This window comes from Schistocerca americana, chromosome 7 (genome assembly GCF_021461395.2).
Source record: "Schistocerca americana isolate TAMUIC-IGC-003095 chromosome 7, iqSchAmer2.1, whole genome shotgun sequence".
Lineage (NCBI taxonomy): Eukaryota > Metazoa > Arthropoda > Insecta > Orthoptera > Acrididae > Schistocerca > Schistocerca americana.
In genome coordinates this window covers 117,583,276-117,606,536 of record NC_060125.1, presented here as the reverse complement: position 1 = coordinate 117,606,536, position 23,261 = coordinate 117,583,276, and the positions used below count along the sequence as shown (strand labels likewise).

The window sequence follows — 23,261 nt, the reverse complement described above, 5'->3', positions numbered from 1 at the left end:
AGGACCCACAACGGCAGGGCTCTCATGTAGTTAGGGCGAGATGCTATCAGGACCCACAAGGGCAGGGCTCTCATATGGGCTCTCATGTAGTTAGGGCGAGATGCTATCAGGACCCACAAGGGCAGGGCTCTCATGTACTTAGGGCGAGATGCTATCAGGACCCACAAGGGCAGGGCGCTCATATAGTTAGGGCAAGATGCTATCAGGACCCACAAGGGCAGGGCTCTCATGTAGTTAGGGCGAGATGCTATCAGGACCCACAAGGGCAGGGCTCTCATATGGGCTCTCATGTAATTAGGGCGAGATGCTATCAGGACCCACAAGGGCAGGGCTCTCATGTAGTTAGGGCGAGATGCTATCAGGACACACAAGGGCAGGGCTCTCATATAGTTAGGGCGAGATGCTATCAGTACCCACAAGGGCAGGGCAGGGCTCTCATATAGTTAGGGCGAGATGCTATCAGGACCCACAAGGGCAGGGCGCTCATATAGTTAGGGCAAGATGCTATCAGGACCCACAAGGGCAGGGCTCTCATGTAGTTAGGGCGAGATGCTATCAGGACCCACAAGGGCAGGGCTCTCATATAGGCTCTCATGTAGTTAGGGCGAGATGCCATCAGGACCCACAAGGGCAGGGCTCTCATATAGGCTCTCATGTAGTTAGGGCGAGATGCTATCAGGACCCACAAGGGCAGGGCTGTCATGTAGTTACGGCGAGATGCTATCAGGACCCACAAGGGCAGGGCTCTCATATAGTTAGGGCGAGATGCTATCAGGATCCACAAGGGCAGGGCTCTCATATAGTTAGGGCGAGATGCTATCAGGACCCACAAGGGCAGGGCTCTCATGTAGTTAGGGCGAGATGCTATCAGGACCCACAAGGGCAGGGCTCTCATATGGGCTCTCATGTAGTTAGGGCGAGATGCTATCAGGACCCACAAGGGCAGGGCTCTCATGTAGTTAGGGCGAGATGCTATCAGGACACACAAGGGCAGGGCTCTCATATAGTTAGGGCGAGATGCTATCAGTACCCACAAGGGCAGGGCAGGGCTCTCATATAGTTAGGGCGAGATGCTATCAGGACCCACAAGGGCAGGGCTCTCATATATTTAGGGCGAGATGCTATCAGGATCCACAAGGGCAGGGCTCTCATATAGTTAGGGCGAGATGCTATCAGGACCCTCAAGGGCAGGGCTCTCATATAGGCTCTCATATAGTTAGGGCGAGATGCTATCAGGACCCTCAAGGGCAGGGCTCTCATGTAGTTAGGGCGAGATGCTATCAGGACCCACAAGGGCAGGGCTCTCATATAGTTAGGGCGAGATGCTATCAGGACCCACAAGGGCAGGGCTCTCATATAGTTAGGGCGAGATGCTATCAGGACCCACAAGGGCAGGGCTCTCATATAGTTAGGGCGTGATGCTATCAGGATCCACAAGGGCAGGGCTCTCATATAGTTATGGCGAGATGCTATCAGGACCCAGAAGGGCAGGGCTCTCATATAGGCTCTCATATGAGTAGGGCGAGATGCTATCAGGACCCACAAGGGCAGGGCTCTCATGTAGTTAGGGCGAGATGCTATCAGGACCCACAAGGGCAGGGCTCTCATGTACTTAGGGCGAGATGCTATCAGGACCCACAAGGGCAGGGCGCTCATATAGTTAGGGCAAGATGCTATCAGGACCCACAAGGGCAGGGCTCTCATATAGTTAGGGCGAGATGCTATCAGGACCCACAAGGGCAGGGCTCTCATATAGTTAGGGCGATATGCTATCAGGACCCACAAGGGCACGGCTCTCATATAGTTAGGGCGAGATGCTATCAGGACCCACAAGGGCAGGTCTCTCATATAGGCTCTCATATAGTTAGGGCGAGATGCTATCAGGACCCACAAGGGCAGGGCTCTCATGTAGTTAGGGCGAGATGCTATCGGGACCCACAAGGGCTGGGCTCTCATGTAGTTAGGGCGAGATGCTATCAGGACCCACAAGGGCAGGGCTCTCATATAGGCTCTCATGTAGTTACAGCGAGATGCTATCAGGACCCACAAGGGCAGGGCTCTCATGTAGTTAGGGCGAGATGCTATCAGGACCCACAAGGGCAGGGCTCTCATGTAGTTAGGGCGAGATGCTATCAGGACCCACAAGGGCAGGGCTCTCATATAGTTAGGGCGAGACGCTATCAGGACCCAGAAGGGCAGGGCTCTCATATAGTTAGGGCGAGATGCTATCAGGACCCACAAGGGCAGGGCTCTCATGTAGTTAGGGCGAGATGCTATCAGGACCCACAAGGGCAGGGCTCTCATATAGTTAGGGCGAGATGCTACCAGGACCCACAAGGGCAGGGCTCTCATATAGGCTCTCATGTAGTTAGGGCGAGATGCTATCAGGACCCACAAGGGCAGGGCTGTCATGTAGTTACGGCGAGATGCTATCAGGACCCACAAGGGCAGGGCTCTCATATAGTTAGGGCGAGATGCTATCAGGACCCACAAGGGCAGGGCTCTCATGTAGTTAGGGCGTGATGCTATCAGGATCCACAAGGGAAGAGCTCTCATATAGTTAGGGCGAGATGCTATCAGGACCCACAAGGGCAGGGCTCTCATATAGGCTCTCATATAAGTAGGGCGATATGCTATCAGGTCCCACAAGGGCAGGGCTCTCATGTAGTTAGGGCGAGATGCTATCAGGACCCACAAGGGCAGGGCTCTCATGTACTTAGGGCGAGATGCTATCAGGACCCACAAGGGCAGGGCTCTCATATAGTTAGGGCGAGATGCTATCAGGACCCACAAGGGCAGGGCTCTCATATAGTTAGGGCGAGATGCTATCAGGACCCACAAGGGCAGGGCTCTCATATAGTTAGGGCGAGATGCTATCAGGACCCACAAGGGCAGGGCTCTCATGTAGTTAGGGCGTGATGCTATCAGGATCCACAAGGGAAGAGCTCTCATATAGTTAGGGCGAGATGCTATCAGGACCCACAAGGGCAGGGCTCTCATATAGGCTCTCATATAAGTAGGGCGATATGCTATCAGGACCCACAAGGGCAGGGCTCTCATGTAGTTAGGGCGAGATGCTATCAGGACCCACAAGGGCAGGGCTCTCATGTACTTAGGGCGAGATGCTATCAGGACCCACAAGGGCAGGGCTCTCATATAGTTAGGGCGAGATGCTATCAGGACCCACAAGGGCAGGGCTCTCATATAGTTAGGGCGAGATGCTATCAGGACCCACAAGGGCAGGGCTCTCATATAGTTAGGGCGAGATGCTATCAGGACCCACAAGGGCAGGGCTCTCATATAGGCTCTCATATAAGTAGGGCGATATGCTATCAGGACCCACAAGGGCAGGGCTCTCATGTAGTTAGGGCGAGATGCTATCAGGACCCACAAGGGCAGGGCTCTCATGTACTTAGGGCGAGATGCTATCAGGACCCACAAGGGCAGGGCTCTCATATAGTTAGGGCGAGATGCTATCAGGACCCACAAGGGCAGGGCTCTCATATAGTTAGGGCGAGATGCTATCAGGACCCACAAGGGCAGGGCTCTCATATAGTTAGGGCGAGATGCTATCAGGACCCACAAGGGCAGGGCTCTCATATAGTTAGGGCGAGATGCTATCAGGATCCACAAGGGCAGGGCTCTCATATAGTTAGGGCGAGATGCTATCAGGACCCACAAGGGCAGGGCTCTCATATAGGCTCTCATGTAGTAAGGGCGAGATGCTATCAGGACCCACAAGGGCAGGGCTCTCATGTAGTTAGGGCGAGATGCTATCAGGACCCACAAGGGCAGGGCTCTCATGTAGTTAGGGCGAGATGCTATCAGGACCCACAAGGGCAGGGCTCTCATATAGTTAGGGCGAGATGCTATCAGGATCCACAAGGGCAGGGCTCTCATATAGTTAGGGCGAGATGCTATCAGGACCCACAAGGGCAGGGCTCTCATATAGACTCTCATGTAGTTAGGGCGAGATGCTATCAGGACCACAAGGGCAGGGCTCTCATGTAGTTAGGGCGAGATGCTATCGGGACCCACAAGGGCTGGGCTCTCATGTAGTTAGGGCGAGATGCTATCAGGACCCACAAGGGCAGGGCTCTCATATAGGCTCTCATGTAGTTACAGCGAGATGCTATCAGGACCCACAAGGGCAGGGCTCTCATGTAGTTAGGGCGAGATGCTATCAGGACCCACAAGGGCAGGGCTCTCATGTAGTTAGGGCGAGATGCTATCAGGACCCACAAGGGCAGGGCTCTCATATAGTTAGGGCGAGACGCTATCAGGACCCAGAAGGGCAGGGCTCTCATATAGTTAGGGCGAGATGCTATCAGGACCCACAAGGGCAGGGCTCTCATGTAGTTAGGGCGAGATGCTATCAGGACCCACAAGGGCAGGGCTCTCTTGTAGTTAGGGCGAGATGCCATCAGGACCCACAAGGGCAGGGCTCTCATATAGGCTCTCATGTAGTTAGGGCGAGATGCTATCAGGACCCACAAGGGCAGGGCTCTCATGTAGTTAGGGCGAGATGCTATCAGGACCCACAAGGGCAGGGCTCTCATATAGTTGGGGCGAGATGCTATCAGGACCCACAAGGGCAGGGCTCTCATATAGGCTCTCATGTAGTTAGGGCGAGATGCTATCAGGACCCACAAGGGCAGGGCTGTCATGTAGTTACGGCGAGATGCTATCAGGACCCACAAGGGCAGGGCTCTCATATAGCTGGGGCGAGATGCTATCAGGATCCACAAGGGCAGGGCTCTCATATAGTTAGGGCGAGATGCTATCAGGACCCACAAGGGCAGGGCTCTCATGTAGTTAGGGCGAGATGCTATCAGGACCCACAAGGGCAGGGCTCTCATATGGGCTCTCATGTAGTTAGGGCGAGATGCTATCAGGACCCACAAGGGCAGGGCTCTCATGTAGTTAGGGCGAGATGCTATCAGGACCCACAAGGGCAGGGCTCTCATATGGGCTCTCATGTAGTTAGGGCGAGATGCTATCAGGACCCACAAGGGCAGGGCTCTCATGTACTTAGGGCGAGATGCTATCAGGACCCACAAGGGCAGGGCGCTCATATAGTTAGGGCAAGATGCTATCAGGACCCACAAGGGCAGGGCTCTCATGTAGTTAGGGCGAGATGCTATCAGGACCCACAAGGGCAGGGCTCTCATATGGGCTCTCATGTAATTAGGGCGAGATGCTATCAGGACCCACAAGGGCAGGGCTCTCATGTAGTTAGGGCGAGATGCTATCAGGACACACAAGGGCAGGGCTCTCATATAGTTAGGGCGAGATGCTATCAGTACCCACAAGGGCAGGGCAGGGCTCTCATATAGTTAGGGCGAGATGCTATCAGGACCCACAAGGGCAGGGCGCTCATATAGTTAGGGCAAGATGCTATCAGGACCCACAAGGGCAGGGCTCTCATGTAGTTAGGGCGAGATGCTATCAGGACCCACAAGGGCAGGGCTCTCATATAGGCTCTCATGTAGTTAGGGCGAGATGCCATCAGGACCCACAAGGGCAGGGCTCTCATATAGGCTCTCATGTAGTTAGGGCGAGATGCTATCAGGACCCACAAGGGCAGGGCTGTCATGTAGTTACGGCGAGATGCTATCAGGACCCACAAGGGCAGGGCTCTCATATAGTTAGGGCGAGATGCTATCAGGATCCACAAGGGCAGGGCTCTCATATAGTTAGGGCGAGATGCTATCAGGACCCACAAGGGCAGGGCTCTCATGTAGTTAGGGCGAGATGCTATCAGGACCCACAAGGGCAGGGCTCTCATATGGGCTCTCATGTAGTTAGGGCGAGATGCTATCAGGACCCACAAGGGCAGGGCTCTCATGTAGTTAGGGCGAGATGCTATCAGGACACACAAGGGCAGGGCTCTCATATAGTTAGGGCGAGATGCTATCAGTACCCACAAGGGCAGGGCAGGGCTCTCATATAGTTAGGGCGAGATGCTATCAGGACCCACAAGGGCAGGGCTCTCATATATTTAGGGCGAGATGCTATCAGGATCCACAAGGGCAGGGCTCTCATATAGTTAGGGCGAGATGCTATCAGGACCCTCAAAGGGCAGGGCTCTCATATAGGCTCTCATATAGTTAGGGCGAGATGCTATCAGGACCCTCAAGGGCAGGGCTCTCATGTAGTTAGGGCGAGATGCTATCAGGACCCACAAGGGCAGGGCTCTCATATAGTTAGGGCGAGATGCTATCAGGACCCACAAGGGCAGGGCTCTCATATAGTTAGGGCGAGATGCTATCAGGACCCACAAGGGCAGGGCTCTCATATAGTTAGGGCGTGATGCTATCAGGATCCACAAGGGCAGGGCTCTCATATAGTTATGGCGAGATGCTATCAGGACCCAGAAGGGCAGGGCTCTCATATAGGCTCTCATATGAGTAGGGCGAGATGCTATCAGGACCCACAAGGGCAGGGCTCTCATGTAGTTAGGGCGAGATGCTATCAGGACCCACAAGGGCAGGGCTCTCATGTACTTAGGGCGAGATGCTATCAGGACCCACAAGGGCAGGGCGCTCATATAGTTAGGGCAAGATGCTAGCAGGACCCACAAGGGCAGGGCTCTCATATAGTTAGGGCGAGATGCTATCAGGACCCACAAGGGCAGGGCTCTCATATAGTTAGGGCGATATGCTATCAGGACCCACAAGGGCACGGCTCTCATATAGTTAGGGCGAGATGCTATCAGGACCCACAAGGGCAGGTCTCTCATATAGGCTCTCATATAGTTAGGGCGAGATGCTATCAGGACCCACAAGGGCAGGGCTCTCATGTAGTTAGGGCGAGATGCTATCAGGACCCACAAGGGCAGGCTCTCATATAGGCTCTCATGTAGTTAGGTCGAGATGCTATCAGGACCCACAAGGGCAGAGCTCTCATGAAGTTAGGGCGAGATGCTATCAGGACCACAAAGGCAGGGCTCTCATATAGTTAGGGCGACATGCTATCAGGATCCACAAGGGCACGGCTCTCATATAGTTAGGGCGAGATGCTATCAGGACCCACAAGGGCAGGGCTCTCATATAGGCTCTCATATAGTTAGGGCGAGATGCTATCAGGAGCCACAAGGGCAGGGCTTTCATGTAGTTAGGGCGAGATGCTATCAGGACCCACAAGGGCAGGGCTCTCATGTAGTTAGGGCGAGATGCTATCAGGACCCACAAGGGCAAGGCTCTCATATAGGCTCTCATGTACTTAGGGCGACATGCTATCAGGACCCACAAGGGCAGGGCTCTCATGTAGTTAGGGCGAGATGCAATCAGGACACACAAGGGCAGGGCTCTCATATAGTTAGGGCGAGATGCTATCAGTACCCACAAGGGCAGGGCTCTCATATAGTTAGGGCGAGATGCTATCAGGACCCACAAGGGCAGGGCTCTCATATAGTTAGGGCGAGATGCTATCAGGATCCACAAGGGCAGGGCTCTCATATAGTTAGGGCGAGATGCTATAATGCCCCACAAGGGCAGGGCTCTCATATAGTTAGGGCGAGATGCTATCAGGACCCACAAGGGCAGGGCTCTCATATAGTTAGGGCGAGATGCTATAAGGCCCCACAAGGGCAGGGCTCTCATATAGGCTCTCATGTGGTTAGGGCGAGATGCTATCAGGACCCACAAGGGCAGGGCTCTCATGTAGTTAGGGCGAGATGCTATCAGGACCCACAAGGGCAGGGCTCTCATATAGTTAGGGCGAGATGCTATCAGGATCCACAAGGGCAGGGCTCTCATATAGTTAGGGCGAGATGCTATAAGGCCCCACAAGGGCAGGGCTCTCATATAGGCTCTCATGTGGTTAGGGCGAGATGCTATCAGGACCCACAAGGGCAGGGCTCTCATGTAGTTAGGGCGAGATGCTATCAGGACCCACAAGGGCAGGGCTCTCATATAGTTAGGGCGAGATGCTATCAGGATCCACAAGGGCAGGGCTCTCATATATTTAGGGCGAGATGCTATCAGGACCCACAAGGGCAGGGCTCTCATATAGGCTCTCATGTCGTTAGGGCGAGATGCCATCAGGAGCCACAAGGGCAGGTCTCTCATGTAGTTAGGGCGAGATGCCATCAGGACCCACAAGGGCAGGGCTCTCATATAGGCTCTCATGTAGTTAGGGCAAGATGCTATCAGGACCCACAAGGGCAGGGCTGTCATGTAGTTACGGCGAAATGCTATCAGGACCCACAAGGGCAGGGCTCTCATATAGTTAGGGCGAGATGCTATCAGGTTCCACAAGGGCAGGGCTCTCATATAGTTAGGGCGAGATGCTATCAGGACCCACAAGGGCAGGGCTCTCATATAGGCTCTCATATAGTTAGGGCGAGATGCTATCAGGACCCACAAGGGCAGGGCTTTATGTAGTTAGGGCGAGATGCTATCAGGACCCACAAGGGCAGGGCTCTCATGTAGTTAGGGCGAGATGCTATCAGGACCCACAAGGGCAGGGCTCTCATATAGGCTCTCATGTAGTTAGGGCGAGATGCTATCAGGACCCCCAAGGGCAGGGCTCTCATGTAGTTAGGGCGAGATGCTATCAGGACACACAAGGGCAGGGCTCTCATATAGTTAGGGCGAGATGCTATCAGTACCCACAAGGGCAGGGCAGGGCTCTCATATAGTTAGGGCGAGATGCTATCAGGACCCACAAGGGCAGGGCTCTCATATAGTTAGGGCGAGATGCTATCAGGACCCACAAGGGCAGGGCTCTCATATAGGCTTTCATGTAGTTAGGGCGAGATGCTATCAGGACCCACAAGGGCAGGGCTCTCATATAGTTAGGGCGAGATGCTATCAGGACCCACAAGGGCAGGGCTCTCATATAGTTAGGGCGAGATGCTATCAGGACCCACAAGGGCAGGGCTCTCATATAGGCTTTCATGTAGTTAGGGCGAGATGCTATCAGGACCCACAAGGGCAGGGCTCTCATATAGTTAGGGCGAGATGCTATCAGGACCCACAAGGGCAGGGCTCTCATATAGTTAGGGCGAGATGCTATCAGGACCCACAAGGGCAGGGCTCTCATATAGTTAGGGCGAGATGCTATCAGGACCCACAAGGGCAGGGCTCTCATATAGTTAGGGCGAGATGCTATCAGGTTCCACAAGGGCAGGGCTCTCATATAGTTAGGGCGAGATGCTATCAGGACCCACAAGGGCAGGGCTCTCATATAGGCTCTCATATAGTTAGGGCGAGATGCTATCAGGACCCACAAGGGCAGGGCTTTATGTAGTTAGGGCGAGATGCTATCAGGACCCACAAGGGCAGGGCTCTCATGTAGTTAGGGCGAGATGCTATCAGGACCCACAAGGGCAGGGCTCTCATATAGGCTCTCATGTAGTTAGGGCGAGATGCTATCAGGACCCCCAAGGGCAGGGCTCTCATGTAGTTAGGGCGAGATGCTATCAGGACACACAAGGGCAGGGCTCTCATATAGTTAGGGCGAGATGCTATCAGTACCCACAAGGGCAGGGCAGGGCTCTCATATAGTTAGGGCGAGATGCTATCAGGACCCACAAGGGCAGGGCTCTCATATAGTTAGGGCGAGATGCTATCAGGACCCACAAGGGCAGGGCTCTCATATAGGCTTTCATGTAGTTAGGGCGAGATGCTATCAGGACCCACAAGGGCAGGGCTCTCATATAGTCAGGGCGAGATGCTATCAGGACCCACAAGGGCAGGGCTCTCATATAGTTAGGGCGAGATGCTATCAGGACCCACAAGGGCAGGGCTCTCATATAGTTAGGGCGAGATGCTATCAGGACCCACAAGGGCAGGGCTCTCATATAGTTAGGGCGAGATGCTATCAGGACCCACAAGGGCAAGGCTCTCATATAGCTAGGGCGACATGCTATCAGGACCCACAAGGGCAGGGCTCTCATATAGTTAGGGCGAGATGCTATCAGGACCCACAAGGGCAGGGCTCTCATATAGTTAGGGCGAGATGCTATCAGGACCCACAAGGGCAGGGCTCTCATATAGGCTCTCATGTAGTTAGGGCGAGATGCTATCAGGACCCACAAGGGCAGGGCTCTCATATAGTTAGGGCGAGATGCTATCAGGACCCACAAGGGCAGGGCTCTCATGTAGTTAGGGCGAGATGCTATCAGGACCCACAAGGGCAGGGCTCTCATGTAGTTCGGGCGAGATGCTATCAGGACCCACAAGGGCAGGGCTCTCATATAGGCTCTCATGTAGTTAGAGCGAGATGCTATCAGGGCCCACAAGGGCAGGGCTCTCATGTAGTTTGGGCGAGATGCTATCAGGATCCACAAGGGCAGGGCTCTCATATAGGCTCTCACGTAGTTAGGGCGAGATGCTATCAGGACCCACAAGGGCAGGGCTCTCATATAGTTAGGGCGAGATGCTATCAGGATCCACAAGGGCAGGGCTCTCATGTAGTTAGGGCGAGATGCTATCAGGACCCACAAGGGCAGGGCTCCCATGTAGTTCGGGCGAGACGCTATCAGGACCCACAAGGGCAGGGCTCTCATATAGGCTCTCATGTAGTTAGAGCGAGATGCTATCAGGGCCCACAAGGGCAGGGCTCTCATGTAGTTTGGGCGAGATGCTATCAGGATCCACAAGGGCAGGGCTCTCATATAGGCTCTCATGTAGTTAGGGCGAGATGCTATCAGGACCCACAAGGGCAGGGCTCTCATATAGTTAGGGCGAGATGCTATCAGGACCCACAAGGGCAGGGCTCTCATGTAGTTAGGGCGAGATGCTATCAGGACCCACAAGGGCAGGGCTCTCATGTAGTTCGGGCGAGATGCTATCAGGACCCACAAGGGCAGGGCTCTCATATAGGCTCTCATGTAGTTAGAGCGAGATGCTATCAGGGCCCACAAGGGCAGGGCTCTCATGTAGTTTGGGCGAGATGCTATCAGGACCCACAAGGGCAGGGCTCTCATGTAGTTCGGGCAAGATGCTATCAGGACCCACAAGGGCAGGGCTCTCATATAGGCTCTCATGTAGTTAGGGCGAGATGCTATCAGGACCCACAAGGGCAGGGCTCTCATATAGTTAGGGCGAGATGCTATCAGGATCCACAAGGGCAGGGCTCTCATATAGTTAGGGCGAGATGCTATCAGGACCCACAAGGGCAGGGCTCTCATATAGGCTCTCATGTAGTTAGGGCGAGATGCTATCAGGACCCACAAGGGCAGGGATCTCATGTAGTTAGGGCGAGATGCTATCAGGACCCACAAGGGCAGGGCTCTCATGTAGTTCGGGCGAGATGCTATCAGGACCCACAAGGGCAGGGCTCTCATATAGGCTCTCATGTAGTTAGGGCGAGATGCTATCAGGACCCACAAGGGCAGGGCTCTCATGTAGTTAGGGCGAGATGCTATCAGGACCCACAAGGGCAGGGCTCTCATATAGTTAGGGCGAGATGCTATCAGGATCCACAAGGGCAGGGCTCTCATATAGTTAGGGCGAGATGCTATCAGGACCCACAAGGGCAGGGCTCTCATATAGGCTCTCATGTAGTTAGGGCGAGATGCTATCAGGACCCACAAGGGCAGGGCTCTCATGTAGTTAGGGCGAGATGCTATCAGGACCCACAAGGGCAGGGCTCTCATGTAGTTCGGGCGAGATGCTATCAGGACCCACAAGGGCAGGGCTCTCATATAGGCTCTCATGTAGTTAGGGCGAGATGCTATCAGGACCCACAAGGGCAAGGCTCTCATTTAGTTAGGGCGAGATGCTATCAGGATCCACAAGGGCAGGGCTCTCATATAGTTAGGGCGAGATGCTATCAGGACCCACAAGGGCAGGGCTCTCATATAGGCTCTCATGTAGTTAGGGCGAGATGCTATCAGGACCCACAAGGGCAGGGCTCTCATGTAGTTAGGGCGAGATGCTATCAGGACCCACAAGGGCAGGGCTCTCATGTAGTTCGGGCGAGATGCTATCAGGACCCACAAGGGCAGGGCTCTCATATAGGCTCTCATGTAGTTAGGGCGAGATGCTATCAGGACCCACAAGGGCAGGGCTCTCATGTAGTTAGGGCGAGATGCTATCAGGACCCACAAGGGCAGGGCTCTCATATAGGCTCTCATGTAGTTAGGGCGAGATGCTATCAGGACCCACAAGGGCAGGGCTCTCATATAGTTAGGGCGAGATGCTATCAGGATCCACAAGGGCAGGGCTCTCATATAGTTAGGGCGAGATGCTATCAGGACCCACAAGGGCAGGGCTCTCATATAGGCTCTCATGTAGTTAGGGCGAGATGCTATCAGGACCCACAAGGGCAGGGCTCTCATGTAGTTTGGGCGAGATGCTATCAGGACCCACAAGGGCAGGGCTCTCATGTAGTTCGGGCGAGATGCTATCAGGACCCACAAGGGCAGGGCTCTCATATAGGCTCTCATGTAGTTAGAGCGAGATGCTATCAGGGCCCACAAGGGCAGGGCTCTCATGTAGTTTGGGCGAGATGCTATCAGGATCCACAAGGGCAGGGCTCTCATATAGGCTCTCATGTAGTTAGGGCGAGATGCTATCAGGACCCACAAGGGCAGGGCTCTCATATAGTTAGGGCGAGATGCTATCAGGATCCACAAGGGCAGGGCTCTCATATAGTTAGGGCGAGATGCTATCAGGACCCACAAGGGCAGGGCTCTCATATAGGCTCTCATGTAGTTAGGGCGAGATGCTATCAGGACCCACAAGGGCAGGGCTCTCATATAGTTAGGGCGAGATGCTATCAGGACCCACAAGGGCAGGGCTCTTATATAGTTAGGGCGAGATGCTATCAGGACCCACAAGGGCAGGGCTCTCATGTAGTTAGGGCGAGATGCTATCAGGACCCACAAGGGCAGGGCTCTCATATAGGCTCTCATGTAGTTAGGGCGAGATGCTATCAGGACCCACAAGGGCAGGGCTCTCATATAGTTAGGGCGAGATGCTATCAGGTTCCACAAGGGCAGGGCTCTCATATAGTTAGGGCGAGATGCTATCAGGACCCACAAGGGCAGGGCTCTCATGTAGTTAGGGCGAGATGCTATCAGGACCCACAAGGGCAGGGCTCTCATATAGGCTCTCATGTAGTTAGGGCGAGATGCTATCAGGACCCACAAGGGCAGGGCTCTCATATAGTTAGGGCGAGATGCTATCAGGTTCCACAAGGGCAGGGCTCTCATATAGTTAGGGCGAGATGCTATCAGGACCCACAAGGGCAGGGCTCTCATGTAGTTAGGGCGAGATGCTATCAGGACCCACAAGGGCAGGGCTCTCATGTAGTTAGGGCGAGATGCTATCAGGACCCACAAGGGCAGGGCTCTCATGTGTTAGGACGAGATGCTATCAGGACCCACAAGGGCAGGGCTCCTATATAGTTAGGGCGAGATGCTATCAGGACCCACAAGGGCAGGGCTCTCATATAGTTAGGGCGAGATGCTATCAGGACCCACAAGGGCAGGGCTCTTATATAGTTAGGGCGAGATGCTATCAGGACCCACAAGGGCAGGGCTCTTATATAGTTAGGGCGAGATGCTATCAGGACCCACAAGGGCAGGGCTCTCATATAGTTAGGGCGAGATGCTATCAGGACCCACAAGGGCAGGGCTCTTATATAGTTAGGGCGAGATGCTATCGGGACCCACAAGGGCAGGGCTCTCATGTAGTTAGGGCGAGATGCTATCAGGACCCACAAGGGCAGGGCTCTCATATAGGCTCTCATGTAGTTAGGGCGAGATGCTATCAGGACCCACAAGGGCAGGGCTCTCATATAGTTAGGGCGAGATGCTATCAGGTTCCACAAGGGCAGGGCTCTCATATAGTTAGGGCGAGATGCTATCAGGACCCACAAGGGCAGGGCTCTCATGTAGTTAGGGCGAGATGCTATCAGGACCCACAAGGGCAGGGCTCTCATATAGGCTCTCATGTAGTTAGGGCGAGATGCTATCAGGACCCACAAGGGCAGGGCTCTCATATAGTTAGGGCGAGATGCTATCAGGTTCCACAAGGGCAGGGCTCTCATATAGTTAGGGCGAGATGCTATCAGGACCCACAAGGGCAGGGCTCTCATGTAGTTAGGGCGAGATGCTATCAGGACCCACAAGGGCAGGGCTCTCATGTAGTTAGGGCGAGATGCTATCAGGACCCATAAGGGCAGGGCTCTCATGTGTTAGGACGAGATGCTATCAGGACCCACAAGGGCAGGGCTCTCATATAGTTAGGGCGAGATGCTATCAGGACCCACAAGGGCAGGGCTCTCATATAGTTAGGGCGAGATGCTATCAGGACCCACAAGGGCAGGGCTCTTATATAGTTAGGGCGAGATGCTATCAGGACCCACAAGGGCAGGGCTCCTATATAGTTAGGGCGAGATGCTATCAGGACCCACAAGGGCAGGGCTCTCATATAGTTAGGGCGAGATGCTATCAGGACCCACAAGGGCAGGGCTCTTATATAGTTAGGGCGAGATGCTATCAGGACCCACAAGGGCAGGGCTCTCATGTAGTTAGGGCGAGATGCTATCAGGACCCACAAGGGCAGGGCTCTCATGTAGTTAGGGCGAGATGCTATCAGGACCCACAAGGGCAGGGCTCTCATATAGGCTCTCATGTAGTTAGGGCGAGATGCTATCAGGACCCACAAGGGCAGGGCTCTCATGTAGTTAGGGCGAGATGCTATCAGGTTCCACAAGGGCAGGGCTCTCATATAGTTAGGGCGAGATGCTATCAGGACCCACAAGGGCAGGGCTCTCATGTAGTTAGGGCGAGATGCTATCAGGACCCACAAGGGCAGGGCTCTCATGTAGTTAGGGCGAGATGCTATCAGGACCCACAAGGGCAGGGCTCTCATGTAGTTAGGGCGAGATGCTATCAGGACCCACAAGGGCAGGGCTCTCATGTGTTAGGATGAGATGCTATCAGGACCCACAAGGGCAGGGCTCCTATATAGTTAGGGCGAGATGCTATCAGGACCCACAAGGGCAGGGCTCCTATATAGTTAGGGCGAGATGCTATCAGGACCCACAAGGGCAGGGCTCTCATGTAGTTAGGGCGAGATGCTATCAGGACCCACAAGGGCAGGGCTCTCATGTAGTTAGGGCGAGATGCTATCAGGACCCACAAGGGCAGGGCTCTCATGTGTTAGGACGAGATGCTATCAGGACCCACAAGGGCAGGGCTCTTATATAGTTAGGGCGAGATGCTATCAGGACCCACAAGGGCAGGGCTCCTATATAGTTAGGGCGAGATGCTATCAGGACCCACAAGGGCAGGGCTCTCATGTAGTTAGGGCGAGATGCTATCAGGACCCACAAGGGCAGGGCTCTCATATAGGCTCTCATGTAGTTAGGGCGAGATGCTATCAGGACCCACAAGGGCAGGGCTCTCATATAGTTAGGGCGAGATGCTATCAGGACCCACAAGGGCAGGGCTCTTATATAGTTAGGGCGAGATGCTATCAGGACCCACAAGGGCAGGGCTCCTATTCAGTTAGGGCGAGATGCTATCAGGACCCACAAGGGAAGGGCTCTCATGTAGTTAGGGCGAGATGCTATCAGGACCCACAAGGGCAGGGCTCTCATGTAGTTAGGGCGAGATGCTATCAGGACCCATAAGGGCAGGGCTCTCATGTGTTAGGACGAGATGCTATCAGGACCCACAAGGGCAGGGCTCCTATATAGTTAGGGCGAGATGCTATCAGGACCCACAAGGGCAGGGCTCTCATATAGTTAGGGCGAGATGCTATCAGGACCCACAAGGGCAGGGCTCTTATATAGTTAGGGCGAGATGCTATCAGGACCCACAAGGGCAGGGCTCCTATATAGTTAGGGCGAGATGCTATCAGGACCCACAAGGGCAGGGCTCTCATATAGTTAGGGCGAGATGCTATCAGGACCCACAAGGGCAGGGCTCTTATATAGTTAGGGCGAGATGCTATCAGGACCCACAAGGGCAGGGCTCTCATGTAGTTAGGGCGAGATGCTATCAGGACCCACAAGGGCAGGGCTCTCATGTAGTTAGGGCGAGATGCTATCAGGACCCACAAGGGCAGGGCTCTCATGTAGTTAGGGCGAGATGCTATCAGGACCCACAAGGGCAGGGCTCTCATATAGGCTCTCATGTAGTTAGGGCGAGATGCTATCAGGACCCACAAGGGCAGGGCTCTCATGTAGTTAGGGCGAGATGCTATCAGGTTCCACAAGGGCAGGGCTCTCATATAGTTAGGGCGAGATGCTATCAGGACCCACAAGGGCAGGGCTCTCATGTAGTTAGGGCGAGATGCTATCAGGACCCACAAGGGCAGGGCTCTCATGTAGTTAGGGCGAGATGCTATCAGGACCCACAAGGGCAGGGCTCTCATGTAGTTAGGGCGAGATGCTATCAGGACCCACAAGGGCAGGGCTCTCATGTGTTAGGATGAGATGCTATCAGGACCCACAAGGGCAGGGCTCCTATATAGTTAGGGCGAGATGCTATCAGGACCCACAAGGGCAGGGCTCCTATATAGTTAGGGCGAGATGCTATCAGGACCCACAAGGGCAGGGCTCTCATGTAGTTAGGGCGAGATGCTATCAGGACCCACAAGGGCAGGGCTCTCATGTAGTTAGGGCGAGATGCTATCAGGACCCACAAGGGCAGGGCTCTCATATAGGCTCTCATGTAGTTAGGGCGAGATGCTATCAGGACCCACAAGGGCAGGGCTCTCATATAGTTAGGGCGAGATGCTATCAGGACCCACAAGGGCAGGGCTCTTATATAGTTAGGGCGAGATGCTATCAGGACCCACAAGGGCAGGGCTCCTATTCAGTTAGGGCGAGATGCTATCAGGACCCACAAGGGAAGGGCTCTCATGTAGTTAGGGCGAGATGCTATCAGGACCCACAAGGGCAGGGCTCCTATATAGTTAGGGCGAGATGCTATCAGGACCCACAAGGGCAGGGCTCTCATATAGTTAGGGCGAGATGCTATCAGGACCCACAAGGGCAGGGCTCTTATATAGTTAGGGCGAGATGCTATCAGGACCCACAAGGGCAGGGCTCCTATATAGTTAGGGCGAGATGCTATCAGGACCCACAAGGGCAGGGCTCTCATATAGTTAGGGCGAGATGCTATCAGGACCCACAAGGGCAGGGCTCTTATATAGTTAGGGCGAGATGCTATCAGGACCCACAAGGGCAGGGCTCTCATGTAGTTAGGGCGAGATGCTATCAGGACCCACAAGGGCAGGGCTCTCATGTGTTAGGATGAGATGCTATCAGGACCCACAAGGGCAGGGCTCCTATATAGTTAGGGCGAGATGCTATCAGGACCCACAAGGGCAGGGCTCTCATATAGTTAGGGCGAGATGCTATCAGGTTCCACAAGGGCAGGGCTCTCATATAGTTAGGGCGAGATGCTATCAGGACCCACAAGGGCAGGGCTCTCATGTAGTTAGGGCGAGATGCTATCAGGACCCACAAGGGCAGGGCTCTCATGTAGTTAGGGCGAGATGCTATCAGGACCCATAAGGGCAGGGCTCTCATGTGTTAGGACGAGATGCTATCAGGACCCACAAGGGCAGGGCTCTCATATAGTTAGGGCGAGATGCTATCAGGACCCACAAGGGCAGGGCTCTCATATAGTTAGGGCGAGATGCTATCAGGACCCACAAGGGCAGGGCTCTTATATAGTTAGGGCGAGATGCTATCAGGACCCACAAGGGCAGGGCTCCTATATAGTTAGGGCGAGATGCTATCAGGACCCACAAGGGCAGGGCTCTCATATAGTTAGGGCGAGATGCTATCAGGACCCACAAGGGCAGGGCTCTTATATAGTTAGGGCGAGATGCTATCAGGACCCACAAGGGCAGGGCTCTCATGTAGTTAGGGCGAGATGCTATCAGGACCCACAAGGGCAGGGCTCTCATGTAGTTAGGGCGAGATGCTATCAGGACCCACAAGGGCAGGGCTCTCATATAGGCTCTCATGTAGTTAGGGCGAGATGCTATCAGGACCCACAAGGGCAGGGCTCTCATGTAGTTAGGGCGAGATGCTATCAGGTTCCACAAGGGCAGGGCTCTCATATAGTTAGGGCGAGATGCTATCAGGACCCACAAGGGCAGGGCTCTCATGTAGTTAGGGCGAGATGCTATCAGGACCCACAAGGGCAGGGCTCTCATGTAGTTAGGGCGAGATGCTATCAGGACCCACAAGGGCAGGGCTCTCATGTAGTTAGGGCGAGATGCTATCAGGACCCACAAGGGCAGGGCTCTCATGTGTTAGGATGAGATGCTATCAGGACCCACAAGGGCAGGGCTCCTATATAGTTAGGGCGAGATGCTATCAGGACCCACAAGGGCAGGGCTCCTATATAGTTAGGGCGAGATGCTATCAGGACCCACAAGGGCAGGGCTCTCATGTAGTTAGGGCGAGATGCTATCAGGACCCACAAGGGCAGGGCTCTCATGTAGTTAGGGCGAGATGCTATCAGGACCCACAAGGGCAGGGCTCTCATGTGTTAGGACGAGATGCTATCAGGACCCACAAGGGCAGGGCTCTTATATAGTTAGGGCGAGATGCTATCAGGACCCACAAGGGCAGGGCTCCTATATAGTTAGGGCGAGATGCTATCAGGACCCACAAGGGCAGGGCTCTCATGTAGTTAGGGCGAGATGCTATCAGGACCCACAAGGGCAGGGCTCTCATATAGGCTCTCATGTAGTTAGGGCGAGATGCTATCAGGACCCACAAGGGCAGGGCTCTCATATAGTTAGGGCGAGATGCTATCAGGACCCACAAGGGCAGGGCTCTTATATAGTTAGGGCGAGATGCTATCAGGACCCACAAGGGCAGGGCTCCTATTCAGTTAGGGCGAGATGCTATCAGGACCCACAAGGGAAGGGCTCTCATGTAGTTAGGGCGAGATGCTATCAGGACCCACAAGGGCAGGGCTCTCATGTAGTTAGGGCGAGATGCTATCAGGACCCATAAGGGCAGGGCTCTCATGTGTTAGGACGAGATGCTATCAGGACCCACAAGGGCAGGGCTCCTATATAGTTAGGGCGAGATGCTATCAGGACCCACAAGGGCAGGGCTCTCATATAGTTAGGGCGAGATGCTATCAGGACCCACAAGGGCAGGGCTCTTATATAGTTAGGGCGAGATGCTATCAGGACCCACAAGGGCAGGGCTCCTATATAGTTAGGGCGAGATGCTATCAGGACCCACAAGGGCAGGGCTCTCATATAGTTAGGGCGAGATGCTATCAGGACCCACAAGGGCAGGGCTCTTATATAGTTAGGGCGAGATGCTATCAGGACCCACAAGGGCAGGGCTCTCATGTAGTTAGGGCGAGATGCTATCAGGACCCACAAGGGCAGGGCTCTCATGTAGTTAGGGCGAGATGCTATCAGGACCCACAAGGGCAGGGCTCTCATGTAGTTAGGGCGAGATGCTATCAGGACCCACAAGGGCAGGGCTCTCATATAGGCTCTCATGTAGTTAGGGCGAGATGCTATCAGGACCCACAAGGGCAGGGCTCTCATGTAGTTAGGGCGAGATGCTATCAGGTTCCACAAGGGCAGGGCTCTCATATAGTTAGGGCGAGATGCTATCAGGACCCACAAGGGCAGGGCTCTCATGTAGTTAGGGCGAGATGCTATCAGGACCCACAAGGGCAGGGCTCTCATGTAGTTAGGGCGAGATGCTATCAGGACCCACAAGGGCAGGGCTCTCATGTAGTTAGGGCGAGATGCTATCAGGACCCACAAGGGCAGGGCTCTCATGTGTTAGGATGAGATGCTATCAGGACCCACAAGGGCAGGGCTCCTATATAGTTAGGGCGAGATGCTATCAGGACCCACAAGGGCAGGGCTCCTATATAGTTAGGGCGAGATGCTATCAGGACCCACAAGGGCAGGGCTCTCATGTAGTTAGGGCGAGATGCTATCAGGACCCACAAGGGCAGGGCTCTCATGTAGTTAGGGCGAGATGCTATCAGGACCCACAAGGGCAGGGCTCTCATGTGTTAGGACGAGATGCTATCAGGACCCACAAGGGCAGGGCTCTTATATAGTGAGGGCGAGATGCTATCAGGACCCACAAGGGCAGGGCTCCTATATAGTTAGGGCGAGATGCTATCAGGACCCACAAGGGCAGGGCTCTCATGTAGTTAGGGCGAGATGCTATCAGGTTCCACAAGGGCAGGGCTCTCATATAGTTAGGGCGAGATGCTATCAGGACCCACAAGGGCAGGGCTCTCATGTAGTTAGGGCGAGATGCTATCAGGACCCACAAGGGCAGGGCTCTCATATAGGCTCTCATGTAGTTAGGGCGAGATGCTATCAGGACCCACAAGGGCAGGGCTCTCATATAGTTAGGGCGAGATGCTATCAGGTTCCACAAGGGCAGGGCTCTCATATAGTTAGGGCGAGATGCTATCAGGACCCACAAGGGCAGGGCTCTCATGTAGTTAGGGCGAGATGCTATCAGGACCCACAAGGGCAGGGCTCTCATGTAGTTAGGGCGAGATGCTATCAGGACCCACAAGGGCAGGGCTCTCATGTGTTAGGACGAGATGCTATCAGGACCCACAAGGGCAGGGCTCCTATATAGTTAGGGCGAGATGCTATCAGGACCCACAAGGGCAGGGCTCTCATATAGTTAGGGCGAGATGCTATCAGGACCCACAAGGGCAGGGCTCTTATATAGTTAGGGCGAGATGCTATCAGGACCCACAAGGGCAGGGCTCCTATATAGTTAGGGCGAGATGCTATCAGGACCCACAAGGGCAGGGCTCTCATATAGTTAGTGCGAGATGCTATCAGGACCCACAAGGGCAGGGCTCTTATATAGTTAGGGCGAGATGCTATCAGGACCCACAAGGGCAGGGCTCTCATGTAGTTAGGGCGAGATGCTATCAGGACCCACAAGGGCAGGGCTCTCATATAGGCTCTCATGTAGTTAGGGCGAGATGCTATCAGGACCCACAAGGGCAGGGCTCTCATATAGTTAGGGCGAGATGCTATCAGGTTCCACAAGGGCAGGGCTCTCATATAGTTAGGGCGAGATGCTATCAGGACCCACAAGGGCAGGGCTCTCATGTAGTTAGGGCGAGATGCTATCAGGACCCACAAGGGCAGGGCTCTCATGTAGTTAGGGCGAGATGCTATCAGGACCCACAAGGGCAGGGCTCTCATGTGTTAGGACGAGATGCTATCAGGACCCACAAGGGCAGGGCTCCTATATAGTTAGGGCGAGATGCTATCAGGACCCACAAGGGCAGGGCTCTCATGTAGTTAGGGCGAGATGCTATCAGGACCCACAAGGGCAGGGCTCTCATGTAGTTAGGGCGAGATGCTATCAGGACCCACAAGGGCAGGGCTCTCATGTGTTAGGACGAGATGCTATCAGGACCCACAAGGGCAGGGCTCCTATATAGTTAGGGCGAGATGCTATCAGGACCCACAAGGGCAGGGCTCTCATATAGTTAGGGCGAGATGCTATCAGGACCCACAAGGGCAGGGCTCTTATATAGTTAGGGCGAGATGCTATCAGGACCCACAAGGGCAGGGCTCCTATATAGTTAGGGCGAGATGCTATCAGGACCCACAAGGGCAGGGCTCTCATATAGTTAGTGCGAGATGCTATCAGGACCCACAAGGGCAGGGCTCTTATATAGTTAGGGCGAGATGCTATCAGGACCCACAAGGGCAGGGCTCTCATGTAGTTAGGGCGAGATGCTATCAGGACCCACAAGGGCAGGGCTCTCATATAGGCTCTCATGTAGTTAGGGCGAGATGCTATCAGGACCCACAAGGGCAGGGCTCTCATATAGTTAGGGCGAGATGCTATCAGGTTCCACAAGGGCAGGGCTCTCATATAGTTAGGGCGAGATGCTATCAGGACCCACAAGGGCAGGGCTCTCATGTAGTTAGGGCGAGATGCTATCAGGACCCACAAGGGCAGGGCTCTCATGTAGTTAGGGCGAGATGCTATCAGGACCCACAAGGGCAGGGCTCTCATGTGTTAGGACGAGATGCTATCAGGACCCACAAGGGCAGGGCTCCTATATAGTTAGGGCGAGATGCTATCAGGACCCACAAGGGCAGGGCTCTCATATAGTTAGGGCGAGATGCTATCAGGACCCACGAGGGCAGGGCTCTCGATTTGTTAGGGATATAATGCCAGGTGTAGAATGGTTATCCACCACCATGAATGTATTAATAGATGAATTGCATAAACTGACAGGCAAATTTGCCTCCATATTAGCTGTGAAAGATGATTGACAGTAATAATGATGATACAATATATCTTGTTAGCAGAAATATTTTTAACAGCTGTACCTATTCCCCAATGTCTACAGCAATTAATACAAAGCAGCCTTTGTATAGAACAATTAAGCTACGAAAACCAATAGTAAAATTAGTAAAATTAATAATGAGTACAATGTATTGTTATAAGTCGACTGGTTACTAAAGTGTGTATACTAGTAATAGGTGTAAGAAAATGAGCGGAACAAACTAGGAACAAAGAAGAATGTAAAGTATAACCTCTGGTACCACCATTTAAGGTTGAAGTAATTATGACAATATTTTCATATTCAGAAGTAGAGCTAAGTTCACATATGTGTGTAATCGTTATGATGAGGAAAGGGGTGTAAGGAAAAGTAAACAGTGTGATTAGTAATTAAGGACTCTAGTTAATGAGGCTATAATGACTTAGAATTTGAGACAATAATATGATAGACATTGTGCTATAAGAATGATTAATGAAACACATAAGGAACAAATAGACTCAATATATAAAGTAGGTATGGTAAAGGTAAGAAATACTACATGGGAAATAATACATGGACATGCAGCAAGTAATCGAGATAATCTATGGAAGGCAGAGTTTAAGATTATATTATTATTATAATTTTGTATATAGTTAATGTCGAAGGATTTGTGTAGGCTGGAGCTACAGGAGGGATGTGTGGTGTAACAGACGACAAGTGGTCTGTTGCATGCGCCATATATCGCCCCTGGCCTAGCACAAATTCTAATTAAATGATAAAATTGAGTTGAGGGTTAGGATTTGTTAGTTATGTGCATAAATACTGTGGAAGTATTTGGTTTTTATATGTGCAGATAATTAAAAAACTGAGCCAGCAATCGGCACGGACTTTCGTTGACGCGGCAAGTAGCGGGCCGCCATGGAGCAAACACAGTGAGGGTGATGACGTTGCTCCATGGAGGTCCAGAGTCATGGCGGCGGGATACTCCAAGGCGGTTGTTGGACTTTAGAGGAGAAAAACACGA

At 53.4% G+C, this 23,261-nt stretch overlaps 7 protein-coding genes across 7 annotated transcripts; all 7 read right to left on the bottom strand.

Moving 5' to 3' along the window:
* Nucleotides 1-5,299: 5,299 nt before the first annotated feature.
* On the bottom strand, nucleotides 5,300-5,896 carry LOC124622762. Its single transcript, XM_047148552.1, has one exon. The coding sequence runs from the start codon at nucleotides 5,894-5,896 to the stop codon at nucleotides 5,300-5,302; it is 597 nt and encodes a 198-aa protein (XP_047004508.1).
* A 153-nt stretch (nucleotides 5,897-6,049) lies between these two features.
* On the bottom strand, nucleotides 6,050-6,742 carry LOC124622761. The gene has a single exon (XM_047148551.1). It carries the CDS (start codon nucleotides 6,740-6,742, stop codon nucleotides 6,050-6,052), a length of 693 nt encoding a protein of 230 aa, XP_047004507.1.
* A 6,566-nt stretch (nucleotides 6,743-13,308) lies between these two features.
* LOC124622760 lies at nucleotides 13,309-14,151 on the bottom strand. Its single transcript, XM_047148550.1, has one exon. It carries the CDS (start codon nucleotides 14,149-14,151, stop codon nucleotides 13,309-13,311), a length of 843 nt encoding a protein of 280 aa, XP_047004506.1.
* On the bottom strand, nucleotides 14,148-14,882 carry LOC124622759. Its single transcript, XM_047148549.1, has one exon. The coding sequence runs from the start codon at nucleotides 14,880-14,882 to the stop codon at nucleotides 14,148-14,150; it is 735 nt and encodes a 244-aa protein (XP_047004505.1).
* Nucleotides 14,883-15,608: 726 nt separating this feature from the next.
* On the bottom strand, nucleotides 15,609-16,391 carry LOC124622758. Its single transcript, XM_047148547.1, has one exon. It carries the CDS (start codon nucleotides 16,389-16,391, stop codon nucleotides 15,609-15,611), a length of 783 nt encoding a protein of 260 aa, XP_047004503.1.
* A 1,110-nt stretch (nucleotides 16,392-17,501) lies between these two features.
* LOC124622757 lies at nucleotides 17,502-18,236 on the bottom strand. The gene has a single exon (XM_047148546.1). The coding sequence runs from the start codon at nucleotides 18,234-18,236 to the stop codon at nucleotides 17,502-17,504; it is 735 nt and encodes a 244-aa protein (XP_047004502.1).
* A 726-nt stretch (nucleotides 18,237-18,962) lies between these two features.
* Nucleotides 18,963-19,745, bottom strand: LOC124622756. The gene has a single exon (XM_047148545.1). The coding sequence runs from the start codon at nucleotides 19,743-19,745 to the stop codon at nucleotides 18,963-18,965; it is 783 nt and encodes a 260-aa protein (XP_047004501.1).
* Nucleotides 19,746-23,261: the final 3,516 nt, after the last annotated feature.

What these genes read in the sequence shown, in the direction of transcription:
- LOC124622761 (XM_047148551.1), bottom strand. Translation starts at nt 6,742, where the DNA reads ATGAGAGACCTGCCCTTGTGGGTCCTGATAGCATCTCGCCCTAACTAT.
- LOC124622762 (XM_047148552.1), bottom strand. Translation starts at nt 5,896, where the DNA reads ATGAGAGCCCTGCCCTTGTGTGTCCTGATAGCATCTCGCCCTAACTAC.
- LOC124622757 (XM_047148546.1), bottom strand. Translation starts at nt 18,236, where the DNA reads ATGAGAGCCCTGCCCTTGTGGGTCCTGATAGCATCTCGCCCTAACTAC.
- LOC124622760 (XM_047148550.1), bottom strand. Translation starts at nt 14,151, where the DNA reads ATGAGAGCCCTGCCCTTATGGGTCCTGATAGCATCTCGCCCTAACTAC.
- LOC124622756 (XM_047148545.1), bottom strand. Translation starts at nt 19,745, where the DNA reads ATGAGAGCCCTGCCCTTGTGGGTCCTGATAGCATCTCGCCCTAACTAC.
- LOC124622758 (XM_047148547.1), bottom strand. Translation starts at nt 16,391, where the DNA reads ATGAGAGCCCTGCCCTTGTGGGTCCTGATAGCATCTCGCCCTAACTAC.
- LOC124622759 (XM_047148549.1), bottom strand. Translation starts at nt 14,882, where the DNA reads ATGAGAGCCCTGCCCTTGTGGGTCCTGATAGCATCTCGCCCTAACTAC.